We start from the raw sequence: 16,315 nt of genomic DNA, 5'->3' as shown, positions 1-16,315 counted from the left end.
CCTTTTATATATTTGAACATGGCTATCATATCACCCCTTAATCTTCTCTTCTCCAGGCTAAACATACCCAGCTCCCTAAGCCGTTCCTCATAAGGCCCTTGACCATTTTGTTGTTTCCAGGCCCTTGACCATTTTGATTGCCCTGTCCTGGACATGTTCCAGCTTGTCAGTATCCTTCTTGAACTGTGGTGCCCAGAACTGGACACAGTACTCCAGGTGAGGTCTGACCAAAGTGGAATACAGTGGTACTATTACTTCCCTTGATCTAGATGCTATACTCCTATTGATGCAGCCCCGAATTGCATTGGCTTTTTTAGCTGCTGCATCACACTGTTGACTCATGTCAAGTTTGTGGTCCACCAAGACTCCTATGTCCTTTTCACATGTACTGCTTTCACATAGCAATTTATTCAATTTCCCATTTTCCTTACTGATGATTTCCCCATTATACTTGAGCTTTCATGCAATGTAAAAGCCACTTCCGTAAAACTAGCAAAATATAATCCCTATTTAGCACTCATTTCAGCTCCCCTTGACCCCAAAAACCATAGGAGCACAATGATGGAATGTGGGGTGGTATACCAGCATACGGTTCTTTCCTGCCATTTTCATGGGGGAATAGATGCAATATGAATGACGTTTGTTGTTGTGGCACACCACGGCCACTGACGTGAATGAAATTTAGTATGACATGCAGATATATCAATGAAAAGGGCACAGTTCCAAAACACAGCTGCCACGGCAATGTGGCAGGACTGTTAGAAAACGGGACAGAAACACTAGCATTATAATCAGGAAAACTAACAGAATATTCACCATGTCTGAATGCATCTTAAACGTGCAACGTGCAATCACAAAATTCGGAGGGATCTCACCTGGCGGTCAGATGCCGATGGCAGAGAGGAGTTGCAGTAGCGGTTGACCTGTGCGATAAGGTTCAGGGCCTTGTCAGAGCTAAGGCTGGAGATTTGGGTTGAACGTCTAGCAAAGCAAATGAGCTGGTCTGGAAGACTTGGGAGGAAAGTGGGTGGTGTGTTAGTTTCTTGCTTCTTCACATATGATATTTTGGTGACATTAGATTGAGTCGGAGCCCTTTGCTAACTCACGGAGAACCAGGTGCATCAGCGTTGGCAAACCAGTTGAGACAGAACAGAAGATTCTCAAAATCAACCAGAGCTTGATGTGCTACAGCAACAGGGTTTTTATTAGCCCGAGCAGATGTTCTAAGTGCAGGGCCGGCTCTAGGTATAGTCCCGGTGGTGCGGGGCACCAGGCCGGCAGGCAGGGTGCTGCGCAGCAAAGCCGCGCGGAAGCCATGCGCGCTGCAAGGGCGGGGGCGCCGGAGCGATCTCCGCGCCTCAGCGCCAGGGCGCCCGACCTGCTCGAGACTGCCCTGTCTAAGTGCATAGAGTGAGTGTGCATGGGAAAGGGCAGAAGCCATCGATTTATTATGGTTCACATTTTAATGCCGATTTGCCCAAATGCAAGCAATTTCCCCTCATATAACGTATCATTGTATGCTTTTTTTTATTACTAAAAGGCGTGTTTTTATGCAGCCTTTATCTATAATACCCTATTTCCCCAAAAATAAGACATATCCATAAAATAAGCCGTAGTAGGATTTCTAAGCATTTGCACAATATAAGCCATACCCCGAAAATAAGACATGGTGATAGGCGCAGTTCTGGAGGACGCCAAGGAAGAGGCAAGGCTGAAAATAAGCCATAGTGTGTCTTCTTGAGGAAAAATAAATATAAGACAGTGTCTTATTTTCGGGGAAACACGGTATGTGTTTTTCTACACATGCCTTGGTTTGAGAACTGTACTGAAAAGTTTGGAAATGTGCGAATTTTGAAGGATGGCTGTGTTTCATTCCACATCCTTTTTCAGGAAGTGCAAATTTGGGTACATTCACCTCTGAATGCAAACTGAACTGAATTTCTCCCCCATGCCTAGATGTGGTCCAAAACATTTGGAGGGCCCCGGATTGGCCGACGGCTCTTTTAGCCACTTCATAAACAGTCACTTCCACACCTACCTGTCAAGATTGAAATCGGAATCGACAGCAAAGAGGGCCTCAGCATACATCTCTGCCAAGTCTTTATGGAGCCTGTTCCTGTTGATGAGCACCAGGTTGTCTGGGTTGAAGGCAATATCTTGGAACTAGGAAAAGACACAGCCATGTAAGTGCTTGCTGGGGGGAACACAATGCAAAGTGGGAAGCACAATCAATTATGCATCATTTGTGAACTGAAAGCAGCAACAGCTGCCAATGTCAATCATATTCCCTGGATTGATTTCCATTCCAGACATGGGAGGAGTGAACAAACATTGGCAATTTCCGTTCCCATTCCTGTTAGAATTCTCTGACATCCCAACTCAGAATAGACCCATTGAAATGAATGAACCTAAGTTCACCATGTCCATTAATTTCACTAGAGCTACTATAAGTAGGACTAGCATTGGGTTCAACCCCTTCTGCTCAACATCTGTCACCTGGCAGCCGTCACTGATGTCTGGCAAGAGAAGCCAACTCAAGCAGAGCCCTCCCCTCAGTGTCTCTCAGCAGCAGAAGGAAAGCAGGGCCACTCCACTGGCCCAGTGGCTTTTGGCTCCTCCTCTCCTTGGAGATTTTCCATTTTAGCTGGTCCTTATGAGATCTTTGTAATGAACATCTAGTGTCTGGGTTTGCTTTTTGCCCTCCTTCCTCCCAATGGCTTGTGGTGAAATTATTCCTAGGGGCACAGAGGCGCCAGCTTGCAAAGGTGATGGGGGGGCATCACCAATACACATGAGCATCACACCTCCCTCTCTAAGCCAGGCAGAAGCTTCCTGGGCTTTGGGGAGGAGGCATCAGGTTTTAATATAGTCATACCTCGGCTCCCGAACATCTTGGAAGTTGAACATTCTGGCTCCCGAACGATCGAAAACCGGAAGCGAGTGTCCTGGTTTTCAAACGTTTTTTTGGAAGCTGAACGTCCGGCGCTGGTTTCGCTATTGTTTCCGGTGCGCCTGCACAATCGGAAACCAATTGGAAGTCGCGCTTTGGTTTCCGAACATTTCAGAAGTTGAACGGACTTCCGGAACGGATTCCATTCGACTTCCAAGGTACAACTGTACTTTAATACTCCAATTTACCCAGAACATTTAGAGGACTAGCCTAGTCCCCCTAGTCCACTGACTGCATGCCACTGCTTACTCCTAATCCCTATGCATCCGTCTTTCTCGAGAGACAATGGAGTATGCTTCTGGGGGTGAAGCCAAACTGCTGTGTTAGCAGCACCAAAGTGACCTCCCCAGAGTGGGTGCCTGAACAGTGTGTATGGAGGTCCTGGGCTGGCACCCACTTGGCTGCAGGAGTTGCTGGGAGGAGGTGTACAACTGCCTTAGGGACTCCATGCCAGATTTGTGTAGGGTTTACTCCTGAGCCTTTTCTTCTCCCAAAGTTATCCCGCAGGGCAGCAGTGGTTTAGGATCAGAGTTTTCCTTACCTTCCCAGGTTGATGAGCCCCATCTGCCCCTCACCTCCCTCTACAGCATGTGCAGAAACCACCTTCTTGATGGTTAGACTCACAATTGGTCTGCTCATCCGCACAATCCACCAGAGCCTTTCTTAGCATGCAGGGGAAGTCTCTAACTCACCGAGGGTTTGGGATCCATTGGCTACCCTCACCTAGTTTAGCTAGCCAGTCGAAGCTGTTCCTGGGGTGTGGCCACTGTTGCATGCTGGCCACAGGTGAGAGCTGGGTGCAGGGTGGAGACCAGAGGTGGGCAAACTCTCCCAGAAGGAGCACAACATGCCCCCACCAGAGTTACTACCCCTCCTCTAACACTCCACACACCCCAAGGTGCTTGTGGCATAATAGAAGCCAGTTTCAGAGCTCGATATTCTACTTCCAGCTTTCAGTGAATTTTCCATAATTTTCCATTGAGGACTTGATCAGCACCACCACATGATCTCCAGACAATATCTGCTCCGAAAGCAAATCCAACAGAAATACTTACTATGGTTGCATTGTTGTTTGTGAGTAAACGCATGTCCCTGGCATTGCTGTAACGGATGTAATTCCCAAGATACGTGACAAGCCAATCCGATGTCTCTATATCACCAGGATTGTAGCAGCGGGGCTTCACTTGGGCAGCTGCAACATAGATCAATGGAGGTTCTCAAAATGGAGCAAGGCCTCAAATGTCTCATGTATTTACCAGGCCCACTGCTAATCCCTGCCTTTTTTGCGTTTGATCACCTGACACCTGCAAGCCCCTCCGAGCAACTGGCTGCAATGCAACACAATGTTCAAACATTCTCACTGCTCAAAGTAAAAAATGCAAGCCATAGAATGGAGATAAGATGTGAGGGAAGGTAAAGGTCCCTTTTGAAGAGGGAATGACAGGGCAACTTGTACGCTGCTGACAGGCACACAAGTCCATTTGAGAGGTTCTTTAACATGTGGAGGGGTGCAAACAAATCAGGATGGGTGCTCAATAAAGAGCAGCCACAGTTCTATACTAGGTTGTGAAAGCAGCTTCCTCTTTCTGTGGCTCCAGCCTGGGTATTGACTTACCTGCCAGGTAAGCTTTGATGGAATAGTACACTTCTTCCTCCTTATCTTGGGACATGTCTGTATTTTCGTTCAGCTTCTTCACACTGCAGGCAGAAACAATGGGAGTTGGGGCAGACAAATAAAACTTCCTTGTTTCTTCGCTTTGCAGTTCAGACCTATGAGTGGGGCGAATTGCCTTGCTTGGCTGCCAGGAGAACCCAAGAAGATCAATTGTTGAGAAGATCCATTTGTGGATGCCAAATTTAGGCCTCAATATTTGAAAGGCTGCCTCCTTCCCTACAGACTGTCTCAGGTGTTAAGGTCAGCAGTGGGGGCCCTCTTGGTAGTTCCATCTCTCCCCCCCCCAAGACATTTGGGAGAGAGGCAGGAGAGGGCATTCTCTGTGGCAGCCCCTAAGTTGTTGAATTCCCTCTTCAGATATGTATCTGGCTTATTCACTATACAACTTTCAGCAAATGCTGAATATTCACCTCTTTGGCACCTGAGATGTGTGTTTTCAGGGCCCACCGTATTCCTGTGATTGTAATCTGTTTTAACTGTTTTTCATTTTGAATGTTAAATTGACATAACCCACCCTGGAACCTGCTGGTGAAGGACAGGTAATAAATTCATTGTTATTATTAATAATAACAGCATGAGCTCAACAGAAATATGTAATTTCATTTTGAATATATTCAGAACCAAGCCTTTGAACCTGGCTACAAAAGCCTGCCCCTGTTGCTCTGCCAACCTTCACTACTACACACACTTGATCTTAGCCAAAAGGCCGAGAAGCGAACCTTCACTTTTTAAAAGTAAGATGCTTCAAGAATATGAAGGCAAAGAACACCAAAGCACTACAATACAATTCTCCTTTGCCTTCATAACAGCCTTACAAAACAGGTTGCCCAAGCTGGAGACTGTTTCACAGCTCAATGAAATCTAAATCTTAAACTCTCACGCACTAACTGCTATCTGTTATGACACACAGACACCAGTGGCAGACCTTAAGCTCTCAAATTTCAGCGGTGCCCTGTGTGACACCAAAATCCAGCCCCCTGCCTCTTGCCTCCCTTTCTGCATCATAGTTGTGGAGCCCCCTGTGGAGCCCTCAAGGCTCCATGCCCAGTGCAACCTCTAAATCCATCTCTGCACACACATGTCCAAATCAGAAACAAGAATTCTTACATTTTACGGAACGACACACAGCTGGTATTCATGGTCTCACTTGCATTGAGCAGGTCGCCGCCAAGGAACATGAAATAGGGATCCAGGCGGCCACTGAGCCACATGTCCACTTCTGTGTTGTTGCTGCTGGAAACTACAGTCGGCCACACACCAGCCAAGAGAGCTGCCTTGGTGTCATTTGGAAGGATGCCCTGCCAAAGGAAGGCCACAAAAATAATCTGTGAGCGTTAGAAATCAGGTGATGCAAAGCCTGGATCTGCTAGAAAGGGAGAGGTGGGACATACAGGAGGATGAACTTTCAAAATCCACCTGAATGAGAAGAGTACATTCTGTTCCAATGTAACCCTAGTCTCACCTTTTGGCATTAGCTTGATTTCATGAGCTTCAGAGCTTGTCCAAAGCTTGTACAATAGTGTGGTTGAAACTAATATGCAGTGTTATTTTCTAGAAAAAGAGATCCCGGAACTCACCATGAACACCTCGCTTGTTCTCTTATAATGGCAATGGCGCCCACCTGAGAGGAGCCACTGAATGGCAAATGTCAGGCTCAGAATCATAAGAACATCAGAAGAGGCCAGTGGTCCATCTGGTCCAACATCCTAACTTACAGTGGCCAAGCAGATGCCTCAACTGCAAAACCAGCATCCAGGATTCAAGCTTGGAGGCCCAAGAGCCAACCTTAAAACATCTTCTGCTGCTCAGATCCATATCTGACCTCAGAGGAAATCCCATTTCCCAACACTCCTCTGCACCACCTGGGCACAACCCCCCTCTTCCTTTCTATCTCCATAAGCAGAAGGACTCAAGTTTTGGGGTGTTCTTATCCTACATAATGGGACACGGGTGGCGCTGTGGGTTAAACCACAGAGCCTAGGGCTTGCTGATCAGAAGGTCGGCAGTTCGAATCCCCGCGATGGGGTGAGCTCCCGTTGCTCAGTCCCAGCTCCTGCCCACCTAGCAGTTCGAAAGCACGTCAAAGTGCAAGTAGATAAATAGGAAGCGGGAAGGTAAACGGCGTTTCCGTGTGCTGCTCTGGTTCACCAGAAGCAGCTTAGTCATGCTGGCCACATGACCTGGAAGCTGTACACCGGCTCCCTCGGCCAATAACACGAGATGAGCGCCGCAACCCCAGAGTTGGGCGACTGGACCTAATGTTCAGGGGTCCCTTTACCTTTACTATCCTACATAAAAGTAAAAAGATTGTGTCCAATCATTTTTAAAATATGAGAGTTGCTATATCCCAGGTGTGGGGAATCTTTGGCCCTCCAAATGTTGCTGAACTACAACTCCCATCAGCCCAAGCAAGAATGTCCAATGGGCAGGCATGATGAGAGTTGGAGTTCGGCAACATCTGGAGGACCAAAGATTCTCCACACCTGCTATATCTCCTCCTTTCTTCAGTGTGGATTTAAAAAAGGAAAGAAAATAAACTATTTCTGTCATTTTTTCCCACTTACAGTAACATTTTTCTGGTTAAATTTATCAATAAATGCTCCATTCCGCTTATAGTTCCGTAACACGGCAGTCAAGAAAGGATCATCATTGAGGAATCCCTCTCTGGCAAGTAAGTCAGCCAGAGCATCTGGAGAGACTGTGTTCACAATCTGAAAAGAAAAGCATAAAAAACCAGCATTATAATTTGAAAGAACAGTAGGCTTGGGGTTATAAAACTGCAATTTAAAAAGAGGCTGGTTATTATACAAAAATAAATTACAGTATTTGTACAATGATTCTGAGCTGTACTTGAGCAGGCTACAAAAGCATTTATGCAAACCTTCAGAATCAATCTTCTATTTGGTGCTATTTTAACAGTGGCTTTTGCTCATGAGCCTTGCGGAGCCTCAAGCTGTACAGACCTGATTTTGTTGAGGGGAAGGGAACCTTTATCATCCTAAGGGCCGCATTCCCTTCTGGGCAACCTTCCAAGGGCCACGTGCCCATGGTTGGTGGGGCCAGAGGCAAAAGTGGGTGGAGCAACAAAAGTAAAAATTACCTTGTTATAGTAGGATAGTTTCTACACACACACACACCCCTCTGTAACAGGGTATTCTTGGTGCTGGCATCCTGACTATGAAATGCCTTTCCAAGGCAAATTAAGCAATCTCCCTCCTTTCCTGCATTCAGGGAACGTGTAAAGGCTTTTTATTTAAATAGCTATCATGGCTTTTGACCGATAGTTGTATGAAGTTTTTACACTGCTGTTTTCAGCTCCTTTCTGCAACACGCTACAGTGTTGTTTTGAAATTGCTTTCATGTTATTTTGATAATCATGAGCTGCCCTCGACTCCCTTCGAGAAGGCTTACAATGTGAAATAATAAATCATGGTAATGAATGAATAAATGCATCATCCTTCCATAAATGTTTTGATGGAGTTAGCAGCAGCAAAAGCACCTTTTGGAGGTCCAATGTGGGAATGAGGGTCTGCAGGTCTCTCAGAGTCAGGAGGCTGGCAAAGCTCTGAAACGTCTCTTCTAAGAAGACAGAGAAGCTGGAGTTTGCCGAGAAACAGCGGAGAGAAGAGTCTAAGAATCCAAAGGACAGGAAGGAGAAGGGAGAGAGAGAAGCAGATAAAAAACAGTGAAATCTTTTAAATTTCATAACTTGGAGAATTGTAATGCCCCCTCCCTCCACCCCAAAAAAACCCATGCCATTGTCAGAAACATTAGTCACAACAATTTCACAACTGATATTCAAATGCTATTTTTTAGCAATGAAGCAGAAGCCTTACAGTAATATTAATACTTCGCATTGATGCAGAGCACACAGTGAGTCCGTCTTTCCTGAAGACAGTCCCAAGTTCAATCCCCAAAGGCATCTCTAGATAGGGCTGGGAGAGATCCCTGCCCCCATACCTTAGAGAACCAAGACTGAGCTAGATGAACCAATGGTCTGATTCAGAATAAGGCAGTTTCCTATGTTCTGATGTTTCTTCCTATGTTTTGCACATAGCATCTATACATATTTTTTCCAAATAATTTTTATTCGTTTTCCAATATTACCAAAATACAAAAACAACATTACAAAAGCAAAAAGACAAAACATAAAACATAAAAAAGAAAAACACCATTTGTTACATTTTACTTAACATTGTTGACTTCCTTGATTCCCCTCTCACTGGGTCCATTTTAGAATTCCATTTAAGCAATTTCCATCTTATATCTTAATTCAGTCTAATACCTTTTTATCATTATCTTTCAGTTATTCTATTCTAAAAACATCAACTATATTCCACCAATCATTAATCAATTAATCCCAATCGAAAATTTATTTCCCACCATTCAATCTTCTATTTCTCCCTTTAGCCTAAATTTTATTACCAAAGATTTCCCATAAATTCAAATAATAATTCTTATATCATAATAACATTTAACACTTAAAACTAATACAACCCCCCTTCCCCTGGGCTCAGGGTCCCCCAGATGTTTCCGTGAGTTCCATAAGTCATTCCAGTTTCGGACCATTCAAATCCATCAATAAGAATTACATCCATTAATACCCCTTATCTATACAGGTAAGTAAGCCTTACAACAACCCTGTAAGGTATTATTATCACCCATATTTCAGATTGGGATGGGGGCGCAAGTTGCAGGTGGCCTCACAACAGCAGCAAGAATATTATTAGCTAAGAATTGGAAGAATGAAGAATTACCAACGATAGATGAATGGCAGAAGAAGATGATGGAATTTATGGAACTGGCAGAGCTAACCGGGAGACTTTGAGACCAGAGGGAAGAAGATTGGAAAAAGTGTATTTAAGAAATAATCATATTATTGGAAAGAATTAATAGAAGTTTAGGAGGTACAGGGAGGTTGTAGAAACAAAAAATGTTTAGATAAATATTGATATTGAGGTGTAGTTATAAATAAGCAGTAAGTGTGAGATTCTGTGTTATGATATAAGATAAGATTAGAAAAAGAATAGTTATATGGTAAATAAAGTATAATATTTAGAAATTACTAAAGGGGGTATACAATGTAATGCAGTTGGAAGGGACATGAGGAAGTCACCAATATTAGAACAGATATAAGTTGAAGTTTTGGTATTTTTGTCTTGTTTGTTTGTTTGTTTGTTTGGGGGGGGTTGTATTTTGTATTTTTTGTACTTTGTATTTTGTATGTTTCTGCTTTCGTGTCTTTGTTTGTTATAAAAATAATAAATATATTTCAAGTTGCAGATGGCCTGTAGCACCTACTCATCGCCGGAGACCTCAAAGACCACGCTCTTACCCAACCACCACCACCATTATCAAATACTGACACATTCATACAAAACCACATGCAGTTCATATATACCGGTATAAATACACACACCAAACATGCATGCTTCTGCCTCTATTAGCAGCCTCAGGAAGCTCTGGCAGTGCATTAGCAGCAGAAACATTTTTGCTATCCCAGTTCCTAAAAGCAAGTGCATACAAGCAGTTTTACCCAACTTTGTATCCTCCAGGTGTTCTGGCTATGCTAGCTGATGAGAGTCTAAAATATGGCTGTGTTAGCTGGGGGTGGTGGGAGCTGTATTCCCAAAACAGGGCCGGCTCTAGGTAGAGTCCCGGTGGCGCGGGGAGCCAGGGCGCCGGGCCGGTAGGCAGGGCGCTGCGTGGCAAAGCCGCGTGGAGGCCATGCTGCACGCTGCGAGGGCAGGGCGCCAGAGCGATCTCCGCCCCTCAGCGCCAGGGCGCCCCACCTGCTCAAGACTGCCATGTCCCAAAATATGACCATGCTAGCTGGGAATTACCATACTTTTCCGTGTATAACACTATGTTTTTCCCCCCTCTAAAATAATGTTCAAAATCTGGGCTTGTCTTATACACAGATAGCATCTCCCCCCATTTTCTTAAATCAGAGTCCCCCCCCAAAAAATAGGGGGCGTCTTATAGATGGGGGCATCTTATAGACAGAAAAATACGGTATGTTCATAGCATCTGGGGGGCACCACGGACTAGAGGTTTTCTAATCTGCATTGAGACAATTACTATAATTCATTACTATAATTTGCTGGTGTTGCTGCTTACTTGAGTTGACACCAAGGATTGCTTCATAAATGTTCTGCCTGGTGGCGTTGCTGAATTCTCCAATGGAGCCATTAAGCAGAGTTGTCCTGTAATAATAATGCACCAAAACCATTACATTTCTCAATGGTCGCACAGAAGCAAGTCAGTCACAGTGTGGGCATATGCAGTAAAGATTATCATCTGTTTACTTGTATGCCGCTTTCCCACAAAATTGTGTCCAAAGTGGCATACAAAGGTATGTCAGGTGGTTTATCCCTTTTGGGGCCACATACACCCCCTTGGCTCCACAAAATCATCCCCACTATATATATACATAAAAACATTATTCAGAACATCAGTTTGCACATTTATCCAAAATCCAGTTAAAACTTTTTAGTTTAATTAATTCTACAAAACTGATGAACTTGATCCAGTGATGTCAGCTTTTCAAAGACTGATAGCAATTTACATCTCCAGCACCCTTCCCTGCTGCCATCTTGCCTCTTAGGTAATCCTACCACACCCAGGGAGTGGTACCACCCACTGGTTTAACCTTTTCCCCAAGTTTCATGTTAGAGACCCACACACACTGTCTATACGAATGAAGCAGATATGGGAATTTTTTTTAAAAAAAATGTGGCTGCGCACATCACACCAGCTTTGGCACTAAGAAACAGCTTTCATTGAACCATAAACATGAGTGAATATCTCATACACAGTGCTGATAGCAGAGCAGTTTCTGGTCCCCACGTGGTTGAATAAGAGTGTGACAAATGTACTGTTCATTCCTGGGGTCAAGGCTGGGAGACGCTGCTGTGTCCAGAGCACAAATTCAGCATCGTCCACCTCCTGCAATATTGGCTGGGCTGCAGTGAGAACGTGCTCCAGAAGGCTGGTTTGGATCTCCTTTGGAAGACTAGCATTGACCTTGGAAACAGAGGGAGATTGAAGCAGAAAACAATTGACGTGTGTTAAAAAACAACAACAAGTGGCTGGAATCGCTTCCCATTAAACATCTTAAACTATTTAACAAATAAAAAAAATCAACAATGAAAATGTACAAAAACCATTTCCAATACATATATAGAGTGGAATGAATAAATAAAAAGTCCATTTGAACCTTGGTATCATATTCACAGCTTGCACTTCATTTCTTTTGCTATGTTTTTGTCTTACATAGCTCAGAAAGGGCCCTGTCTTCAGTACAGTCATACTTCGGTTTAAGTACACCTCGGTTTGAGTACTTTCAGTTTAAGTACTCCGCGGACCTGTCTGGAACGGATTAATCCACTTTCCATTACTTTCAATGGGAAAGTTCGATTCAGGTTAAGTACGCTTCAGGTTAAGTACAGACTTCCTGTACCAATTGTGTACTTAAACCAAAGTACCACTGTATAGCAATTTTGTCAGGTCTTGCCCCAGGGCACATGTGAAGCCCTCCTCTCTTCTTTTTGCTGTCTAGTCATAGACTTGTAGAGTTGGAAAGGACCACGAGGGTTATCTAGTCCAACCCCTGCAATTTTGCCCAATGTGGGGCTTGAACCCATGACCCTGAGGTCTCATGCTCTACCAACTGAGCTATCCCAGAGGTTCAGAGCATGTTGGGAAAACTTCAATAGGTGCTGAAAAGATAATATAGATGGCACATGTCTGGTATGCAATGGGAAGCAGCTCCAAAGGGGAGGGGTCGTCAAACTGAAACCCCAATTCTGATATTATGCAAACAGACCTCCTGATGAGAAAGGGTCTGCAGGAAGCCCTCACCTGCAGAGCAAAGTGATGATTTGGATACATAATGCATGAGATTATCTTTTAGGTGTTGTGGTTCCAGGCAGTTTAAGAATTTGTACACCGAGGCAAGGACCTTGCTAATTGGCAGGTAGCAGAACATGATGGCAATATTCTGTCCCCATGAGTAGTTGGACCACTATATTTTGCACTAGCTGCAAAACTCCCAGGCCAACTTCAAGCGCAGCCCCACACAGAGTGCATTGCAGTAGTCCATTTACCAACAAGAAGTTTATCTCATGAGGTGTTCATGACATCCATGACTAACTTCAGTAAGCTTACAGGTAGGTAGGCATGTAGGTCTGACGTAGTCGAAACAACAAATTTTAAAAAATTCCTTCCAGTAGCACCTTAGAGACCAGCTAAGTTTGTCATTGGTATGAGCTTTCGTGTGCATGCACACTTCTTCAGATATCTTCAGGTATCTGAAGAAGTGTGCATGCACATGAAAGCTCATACCAATGACAAACTTAGTTGGTCTCGAAGGTGCTAGTGGAAGGATTTTTTTTTTATTTTAATGGTAAGCTTGACATCTGTTTCACCCTGCCCCAAAATGGCGAAGCAAGTCCTACCACACTTCTGCATTTGACCGGAAAACTAGAATAGCATGGGAGTGGAATAAATTCTTGGGTAGAAAACAAGAGGAAGAATAACCAAGTATGTTCTCCAAGCTAAGTGGCATGCTGGCATACCTGTCTATTGAATTCATCTATGTATTCAGTCAGTGCAGAGGTATCTATGAGCCCCATCAGGTTTTCAACATCTCTAAGTGTCTTGAGTGCTCCTCCAGTGGCAGACAATTGCCCAAGTTGCTTCACTGTTAAGTTCTCAAGAACATCCAACTGTGAAAAAGAATGGACAAGCCAAGTGGGAACAGCAGCAGGAGGAGGAATCAGTTTAAGGCAGGTGGTGAATGCCTTACTGAGCTGCAGTTTTACCACTGTTCCAGTATAAGCAATACTCCCAGCATTTGAAAATCTCAACTAAATTATTTGGTAAAATTTGGAAAATCAACAAAAACGATTTGGCAAAATAATAATAATGAAAGTCTCAAGTAAAGTCAACTTTTACTCTCATTGAGAAAATACCAAGGTATTTGATGACCACAAATAGAAAAGCAGCTACTTACACCATTGAACCTGGAATTCAGAGAAATGAAGTCTTGGTATTTGGCATATTGGCTGAACCTTCTGAAATTGACCATCAGCCACAAGGTGCTGTTGAGGTCCTTGGTGCATGCTGACCCTATGATTAAATAGTCAGGACATAAGGTTATACTTCAGGAATCTACCCATGGGTGGAAACATGCAAAGCAGGGGAAATTATTTGGTCCTCCCCCACCCCACTGGAAAAAAGGGGCTAGGTTGGCTGGAGATCTTCAAGCTTTTGAATTTCCACAAAACTTTGCATCAGGCAGATGCTTCCTATTTAAAGTAAATGTGCCAACCACTGTCTCATGCTCATGAACACTATTTTAATGATAGAATGACGGCTAACAGACGGAAAAATGAGCAAGTTGATGCCTGTTCAAATTCAATTCCTGAAGCTCTACAAATTAAAAGTGTCAACGGGGGTCATCTCTGCACTCTCCTCGGGTTGGCCTTTGCCAACCTGATGCCCTCCAGATGTTTTTGACTGAAGTTCCCATCAGCCCCAGCTACCACAGCCATGTGGGTTGGGGATGATGGGAAACATGATCTTGAACAGGGGCTACTGCTTGTTTGATTTGGGGTTGAAACAGAGGTTGGCTAGTGACATTTGCCTCTTTCAGCCCTGTGATTTTGTGTCAATTTTGCTTTCCCCCAAATCAAATGGGTGGGAACCGCATGTGTTTTGGCTCTATATAAATTCAAGCCTGGATTACTGGGCTGTTAGACAACCTTATAGAACAGGGACAGGGAAACATGTGTCACTCCAGCTGTTGTTGGAGCCCAACTCCCATCAGCCCCAGACAGCATGGGTAATGGTCAAGAATGATGGGAGTTGTAGTCTAAGAGCATTGGGAGACCTGCGGGTTCCCTGTCCCTGTTATAATATGTTTGCGACCCAGGCATGGCCCACTGATTAAGCTTTAAAAAACTGAATTGGAGTTAGGGGTGGGAGAGAAATTCAACTCAGTTCACATCTGAAAGCAGATCTATCAAATTTTAATTTTCTAAAACATAGCTATCCTTTGAAATTGGCTCTTATCCAAATTTTACAGCACAGTTCCCCCAAAAAATGTTTAAACATGCATATATTGCAGGGAAGTATGCATAAAAATGAATATATTAGTGAAGATAGCACACAAAAATGCATTATATTACGGAAAGCTGCTTGCAAAATATGTACACAAGTTAGAAGTACATGTAAAAATGTGTTTTGGGATAATTCACACTAAAACTGTGCTGAATTTTCCCAAGGAGGGTTTTTTTTAAAAAAAATAAATAAATCTCAATTTACTGCAAAATGTGGAGAATTGCATTTAGAACTGTAAAAACATGAGGAACTGAGGGAACTGAAATTCACAGAGTAATTGCAAAACATTTAAGAGTAGTCAGATTGGGTCCCTGAATTGCCAGAAACAGGCAGAATTACCCCTTACCGTTAGAATTCAACCCTTTCAGGTAAGGAAGCTGGAAAGACTCAAAGACTTCCTCTTGGAGCTGAGAACTCATCTTGGTAAACTCTGCATCGAGACCTTTAACGCTGGAAAGAGAAAGTATATTGTTGGGCGGATGGTGGATGGATTGGTAGGCAAAACAGAAGAGGACAAAGATTAGTCTTAGTTCATGATTCTATATGCATGTCAGGCTCCCCTTCCACAAAGGATGAGGCTATGGATTCAGGGTGGGAGAGTAAATTGCACTCAGGAGAACCAGTGGGGTTGGGGAAATCACATTTTCAAATGATTGCAGTTTGAGCGCTGGGAGTATGGATGTAAAAGAAGCAGTAATTTCCATCCCATCCTATCTCTATCACAGTCAGAGCCGTTTCCATTCCACTACAGTTCGGCTTCTGCTTTTGTTCATCTCATTTTCCACTATGGCTAAAACTAACATAATAAAATGTGTAATTAATCATGTAATTAATTTCAACTGAAGGGCGGAGTAAAAAGAAATGCAGAAAATAGCAGTCCTTTCCAGAATGATAAACCTGATAATAGCTACAACTGCTCATATTTGATCTTGTGATTTCTGTTCATAACCTCCAATGAATAAGCAAACGGGGAGAAATTTCTGCTTCCATTTCTGTTTTTGATGGGATTTGCTGGCATCCCTGGTTGGGAAATGTGGTTTATTGTCTTCAAAAGACCTTCTCTTCTAGCTGTGGTGCAGGCAGACATTTTTAACCCCTGGTGAAATTGCAGGACATTGAGCAATGAAAGGGTAGCGCAGAGAGACTCTTGGTCATAGTCACAGCAACATGAACACAACCCATACATTGCCTGGTACTGTTCACATCCCATTGTCTCATTGTGAAGGCACTGAAGCATGTCGACAGAGATGGCCGAGATGAAAAGCCGAAGCCTCTTCTGGAACCAGGATGTCACAAAGGCTGTCTCATTGAAACGGTCCTCGTTCCTCAGCTTCTCATCCCACAGACCCCTCAGTATGATAGTTTTCCATTTTTGAGAGATCAGGGCAGAGTTCATGATCTGGAAAGCAAAAAGATGATGTTGGGGAGTTTCTAGCTGGGAAACTGTAGCTCACGAGGAAGTAGAGAAAAAAGACAGGGAGAGGAGTCATCCTCATCATGTATTATTTATTATTTATACCCCACCCATCTGGGCAGCTCCCAACAGGAATTATTATTATTATTAT

At 43.7% G+C, this 16,315-nt stretch overlaps 1 protein-coding gene across 1 annotated transcript in view; it reads right to left on the bottom strand.

Moving 5' to 3' along the window:
• LOC148683681 (uncharacterized) overlaps window positions 1-16,112 on the bottom strand; it is a 34,854-nt gene extending 18,742 nt beyond the window's left edge. The window contains exons 1-13 of the mRNA XM_088657020.1: window positions 15,935-16,112; window positions 15,097-15,200; window positions 13,642-13,757; window positions 13,205-13,354; window positions 11,440-11,651; window positions 10,746-10,831; window positions 8,125-8,255; window positions 7,190-7,336; window positions 5,733-5,923; window positions 4,566-4,648; window positions 4,006-4,142; window positions 2,039-2,163; window positions 876-1,011 (exon numbers count right to left, since the gene is read on the bottom strand). Of these exons, the coding sequence (XP_088513146.1) occupies window positions 876-1,011; window positions 2,039-2,163; window positions 4,006-4,142; window positions 4,566-4,648; window positions 5,733-5,923; window positions 7,190-7,336; window positions 8,125-8,255; window positions 10,746-10,831; window positions 11,440-11,651; window positions 13,205-13,354; window positions 13,642-13,757; window positions 15,097-15,200; window positions 15,935-15,987 (1,671 nt within the window). The 5' untranslated portion in view covers window positions 15,988-16,112. The remainder of the gene's footprint in view (window positions 1-875; window positions 1,012-2,038; window positions 2,164-4,005; window positions 4,143-4,565; window positions 4,649-5,732; window positions 5,924-7,189; window positions 7,337-8,124; window positions 8,256-10,745; window positions 10,832-11,439; window positions 11,652-13,204; window positions 13,355-13,641; window positions 13,758-15,096; window positions 15,201-15,934) is intronic.
• Between the last annotated feature and the right edge of the window lie 203 nt (window positions 16,113-16,315).

This window comes from Zootoca vivipara, chromosome 13, assembly GCF_965207765.1.
Source record: "Zootoca vivipara chromosome 13, rZooViv2.hap1.1, whole genome shotgun sequence".
Taxonomy (NCBI): Eukaryota; Metazoa; Chordata; class Lepidosauria; order Squamata; family Lacertidae; genus Zootoca; species Zootoca vivipara.
Note: the sequence above shows the minus strand (reverse complement) of the source record. Positions and strands in the feature narration are given on the sequence as shown.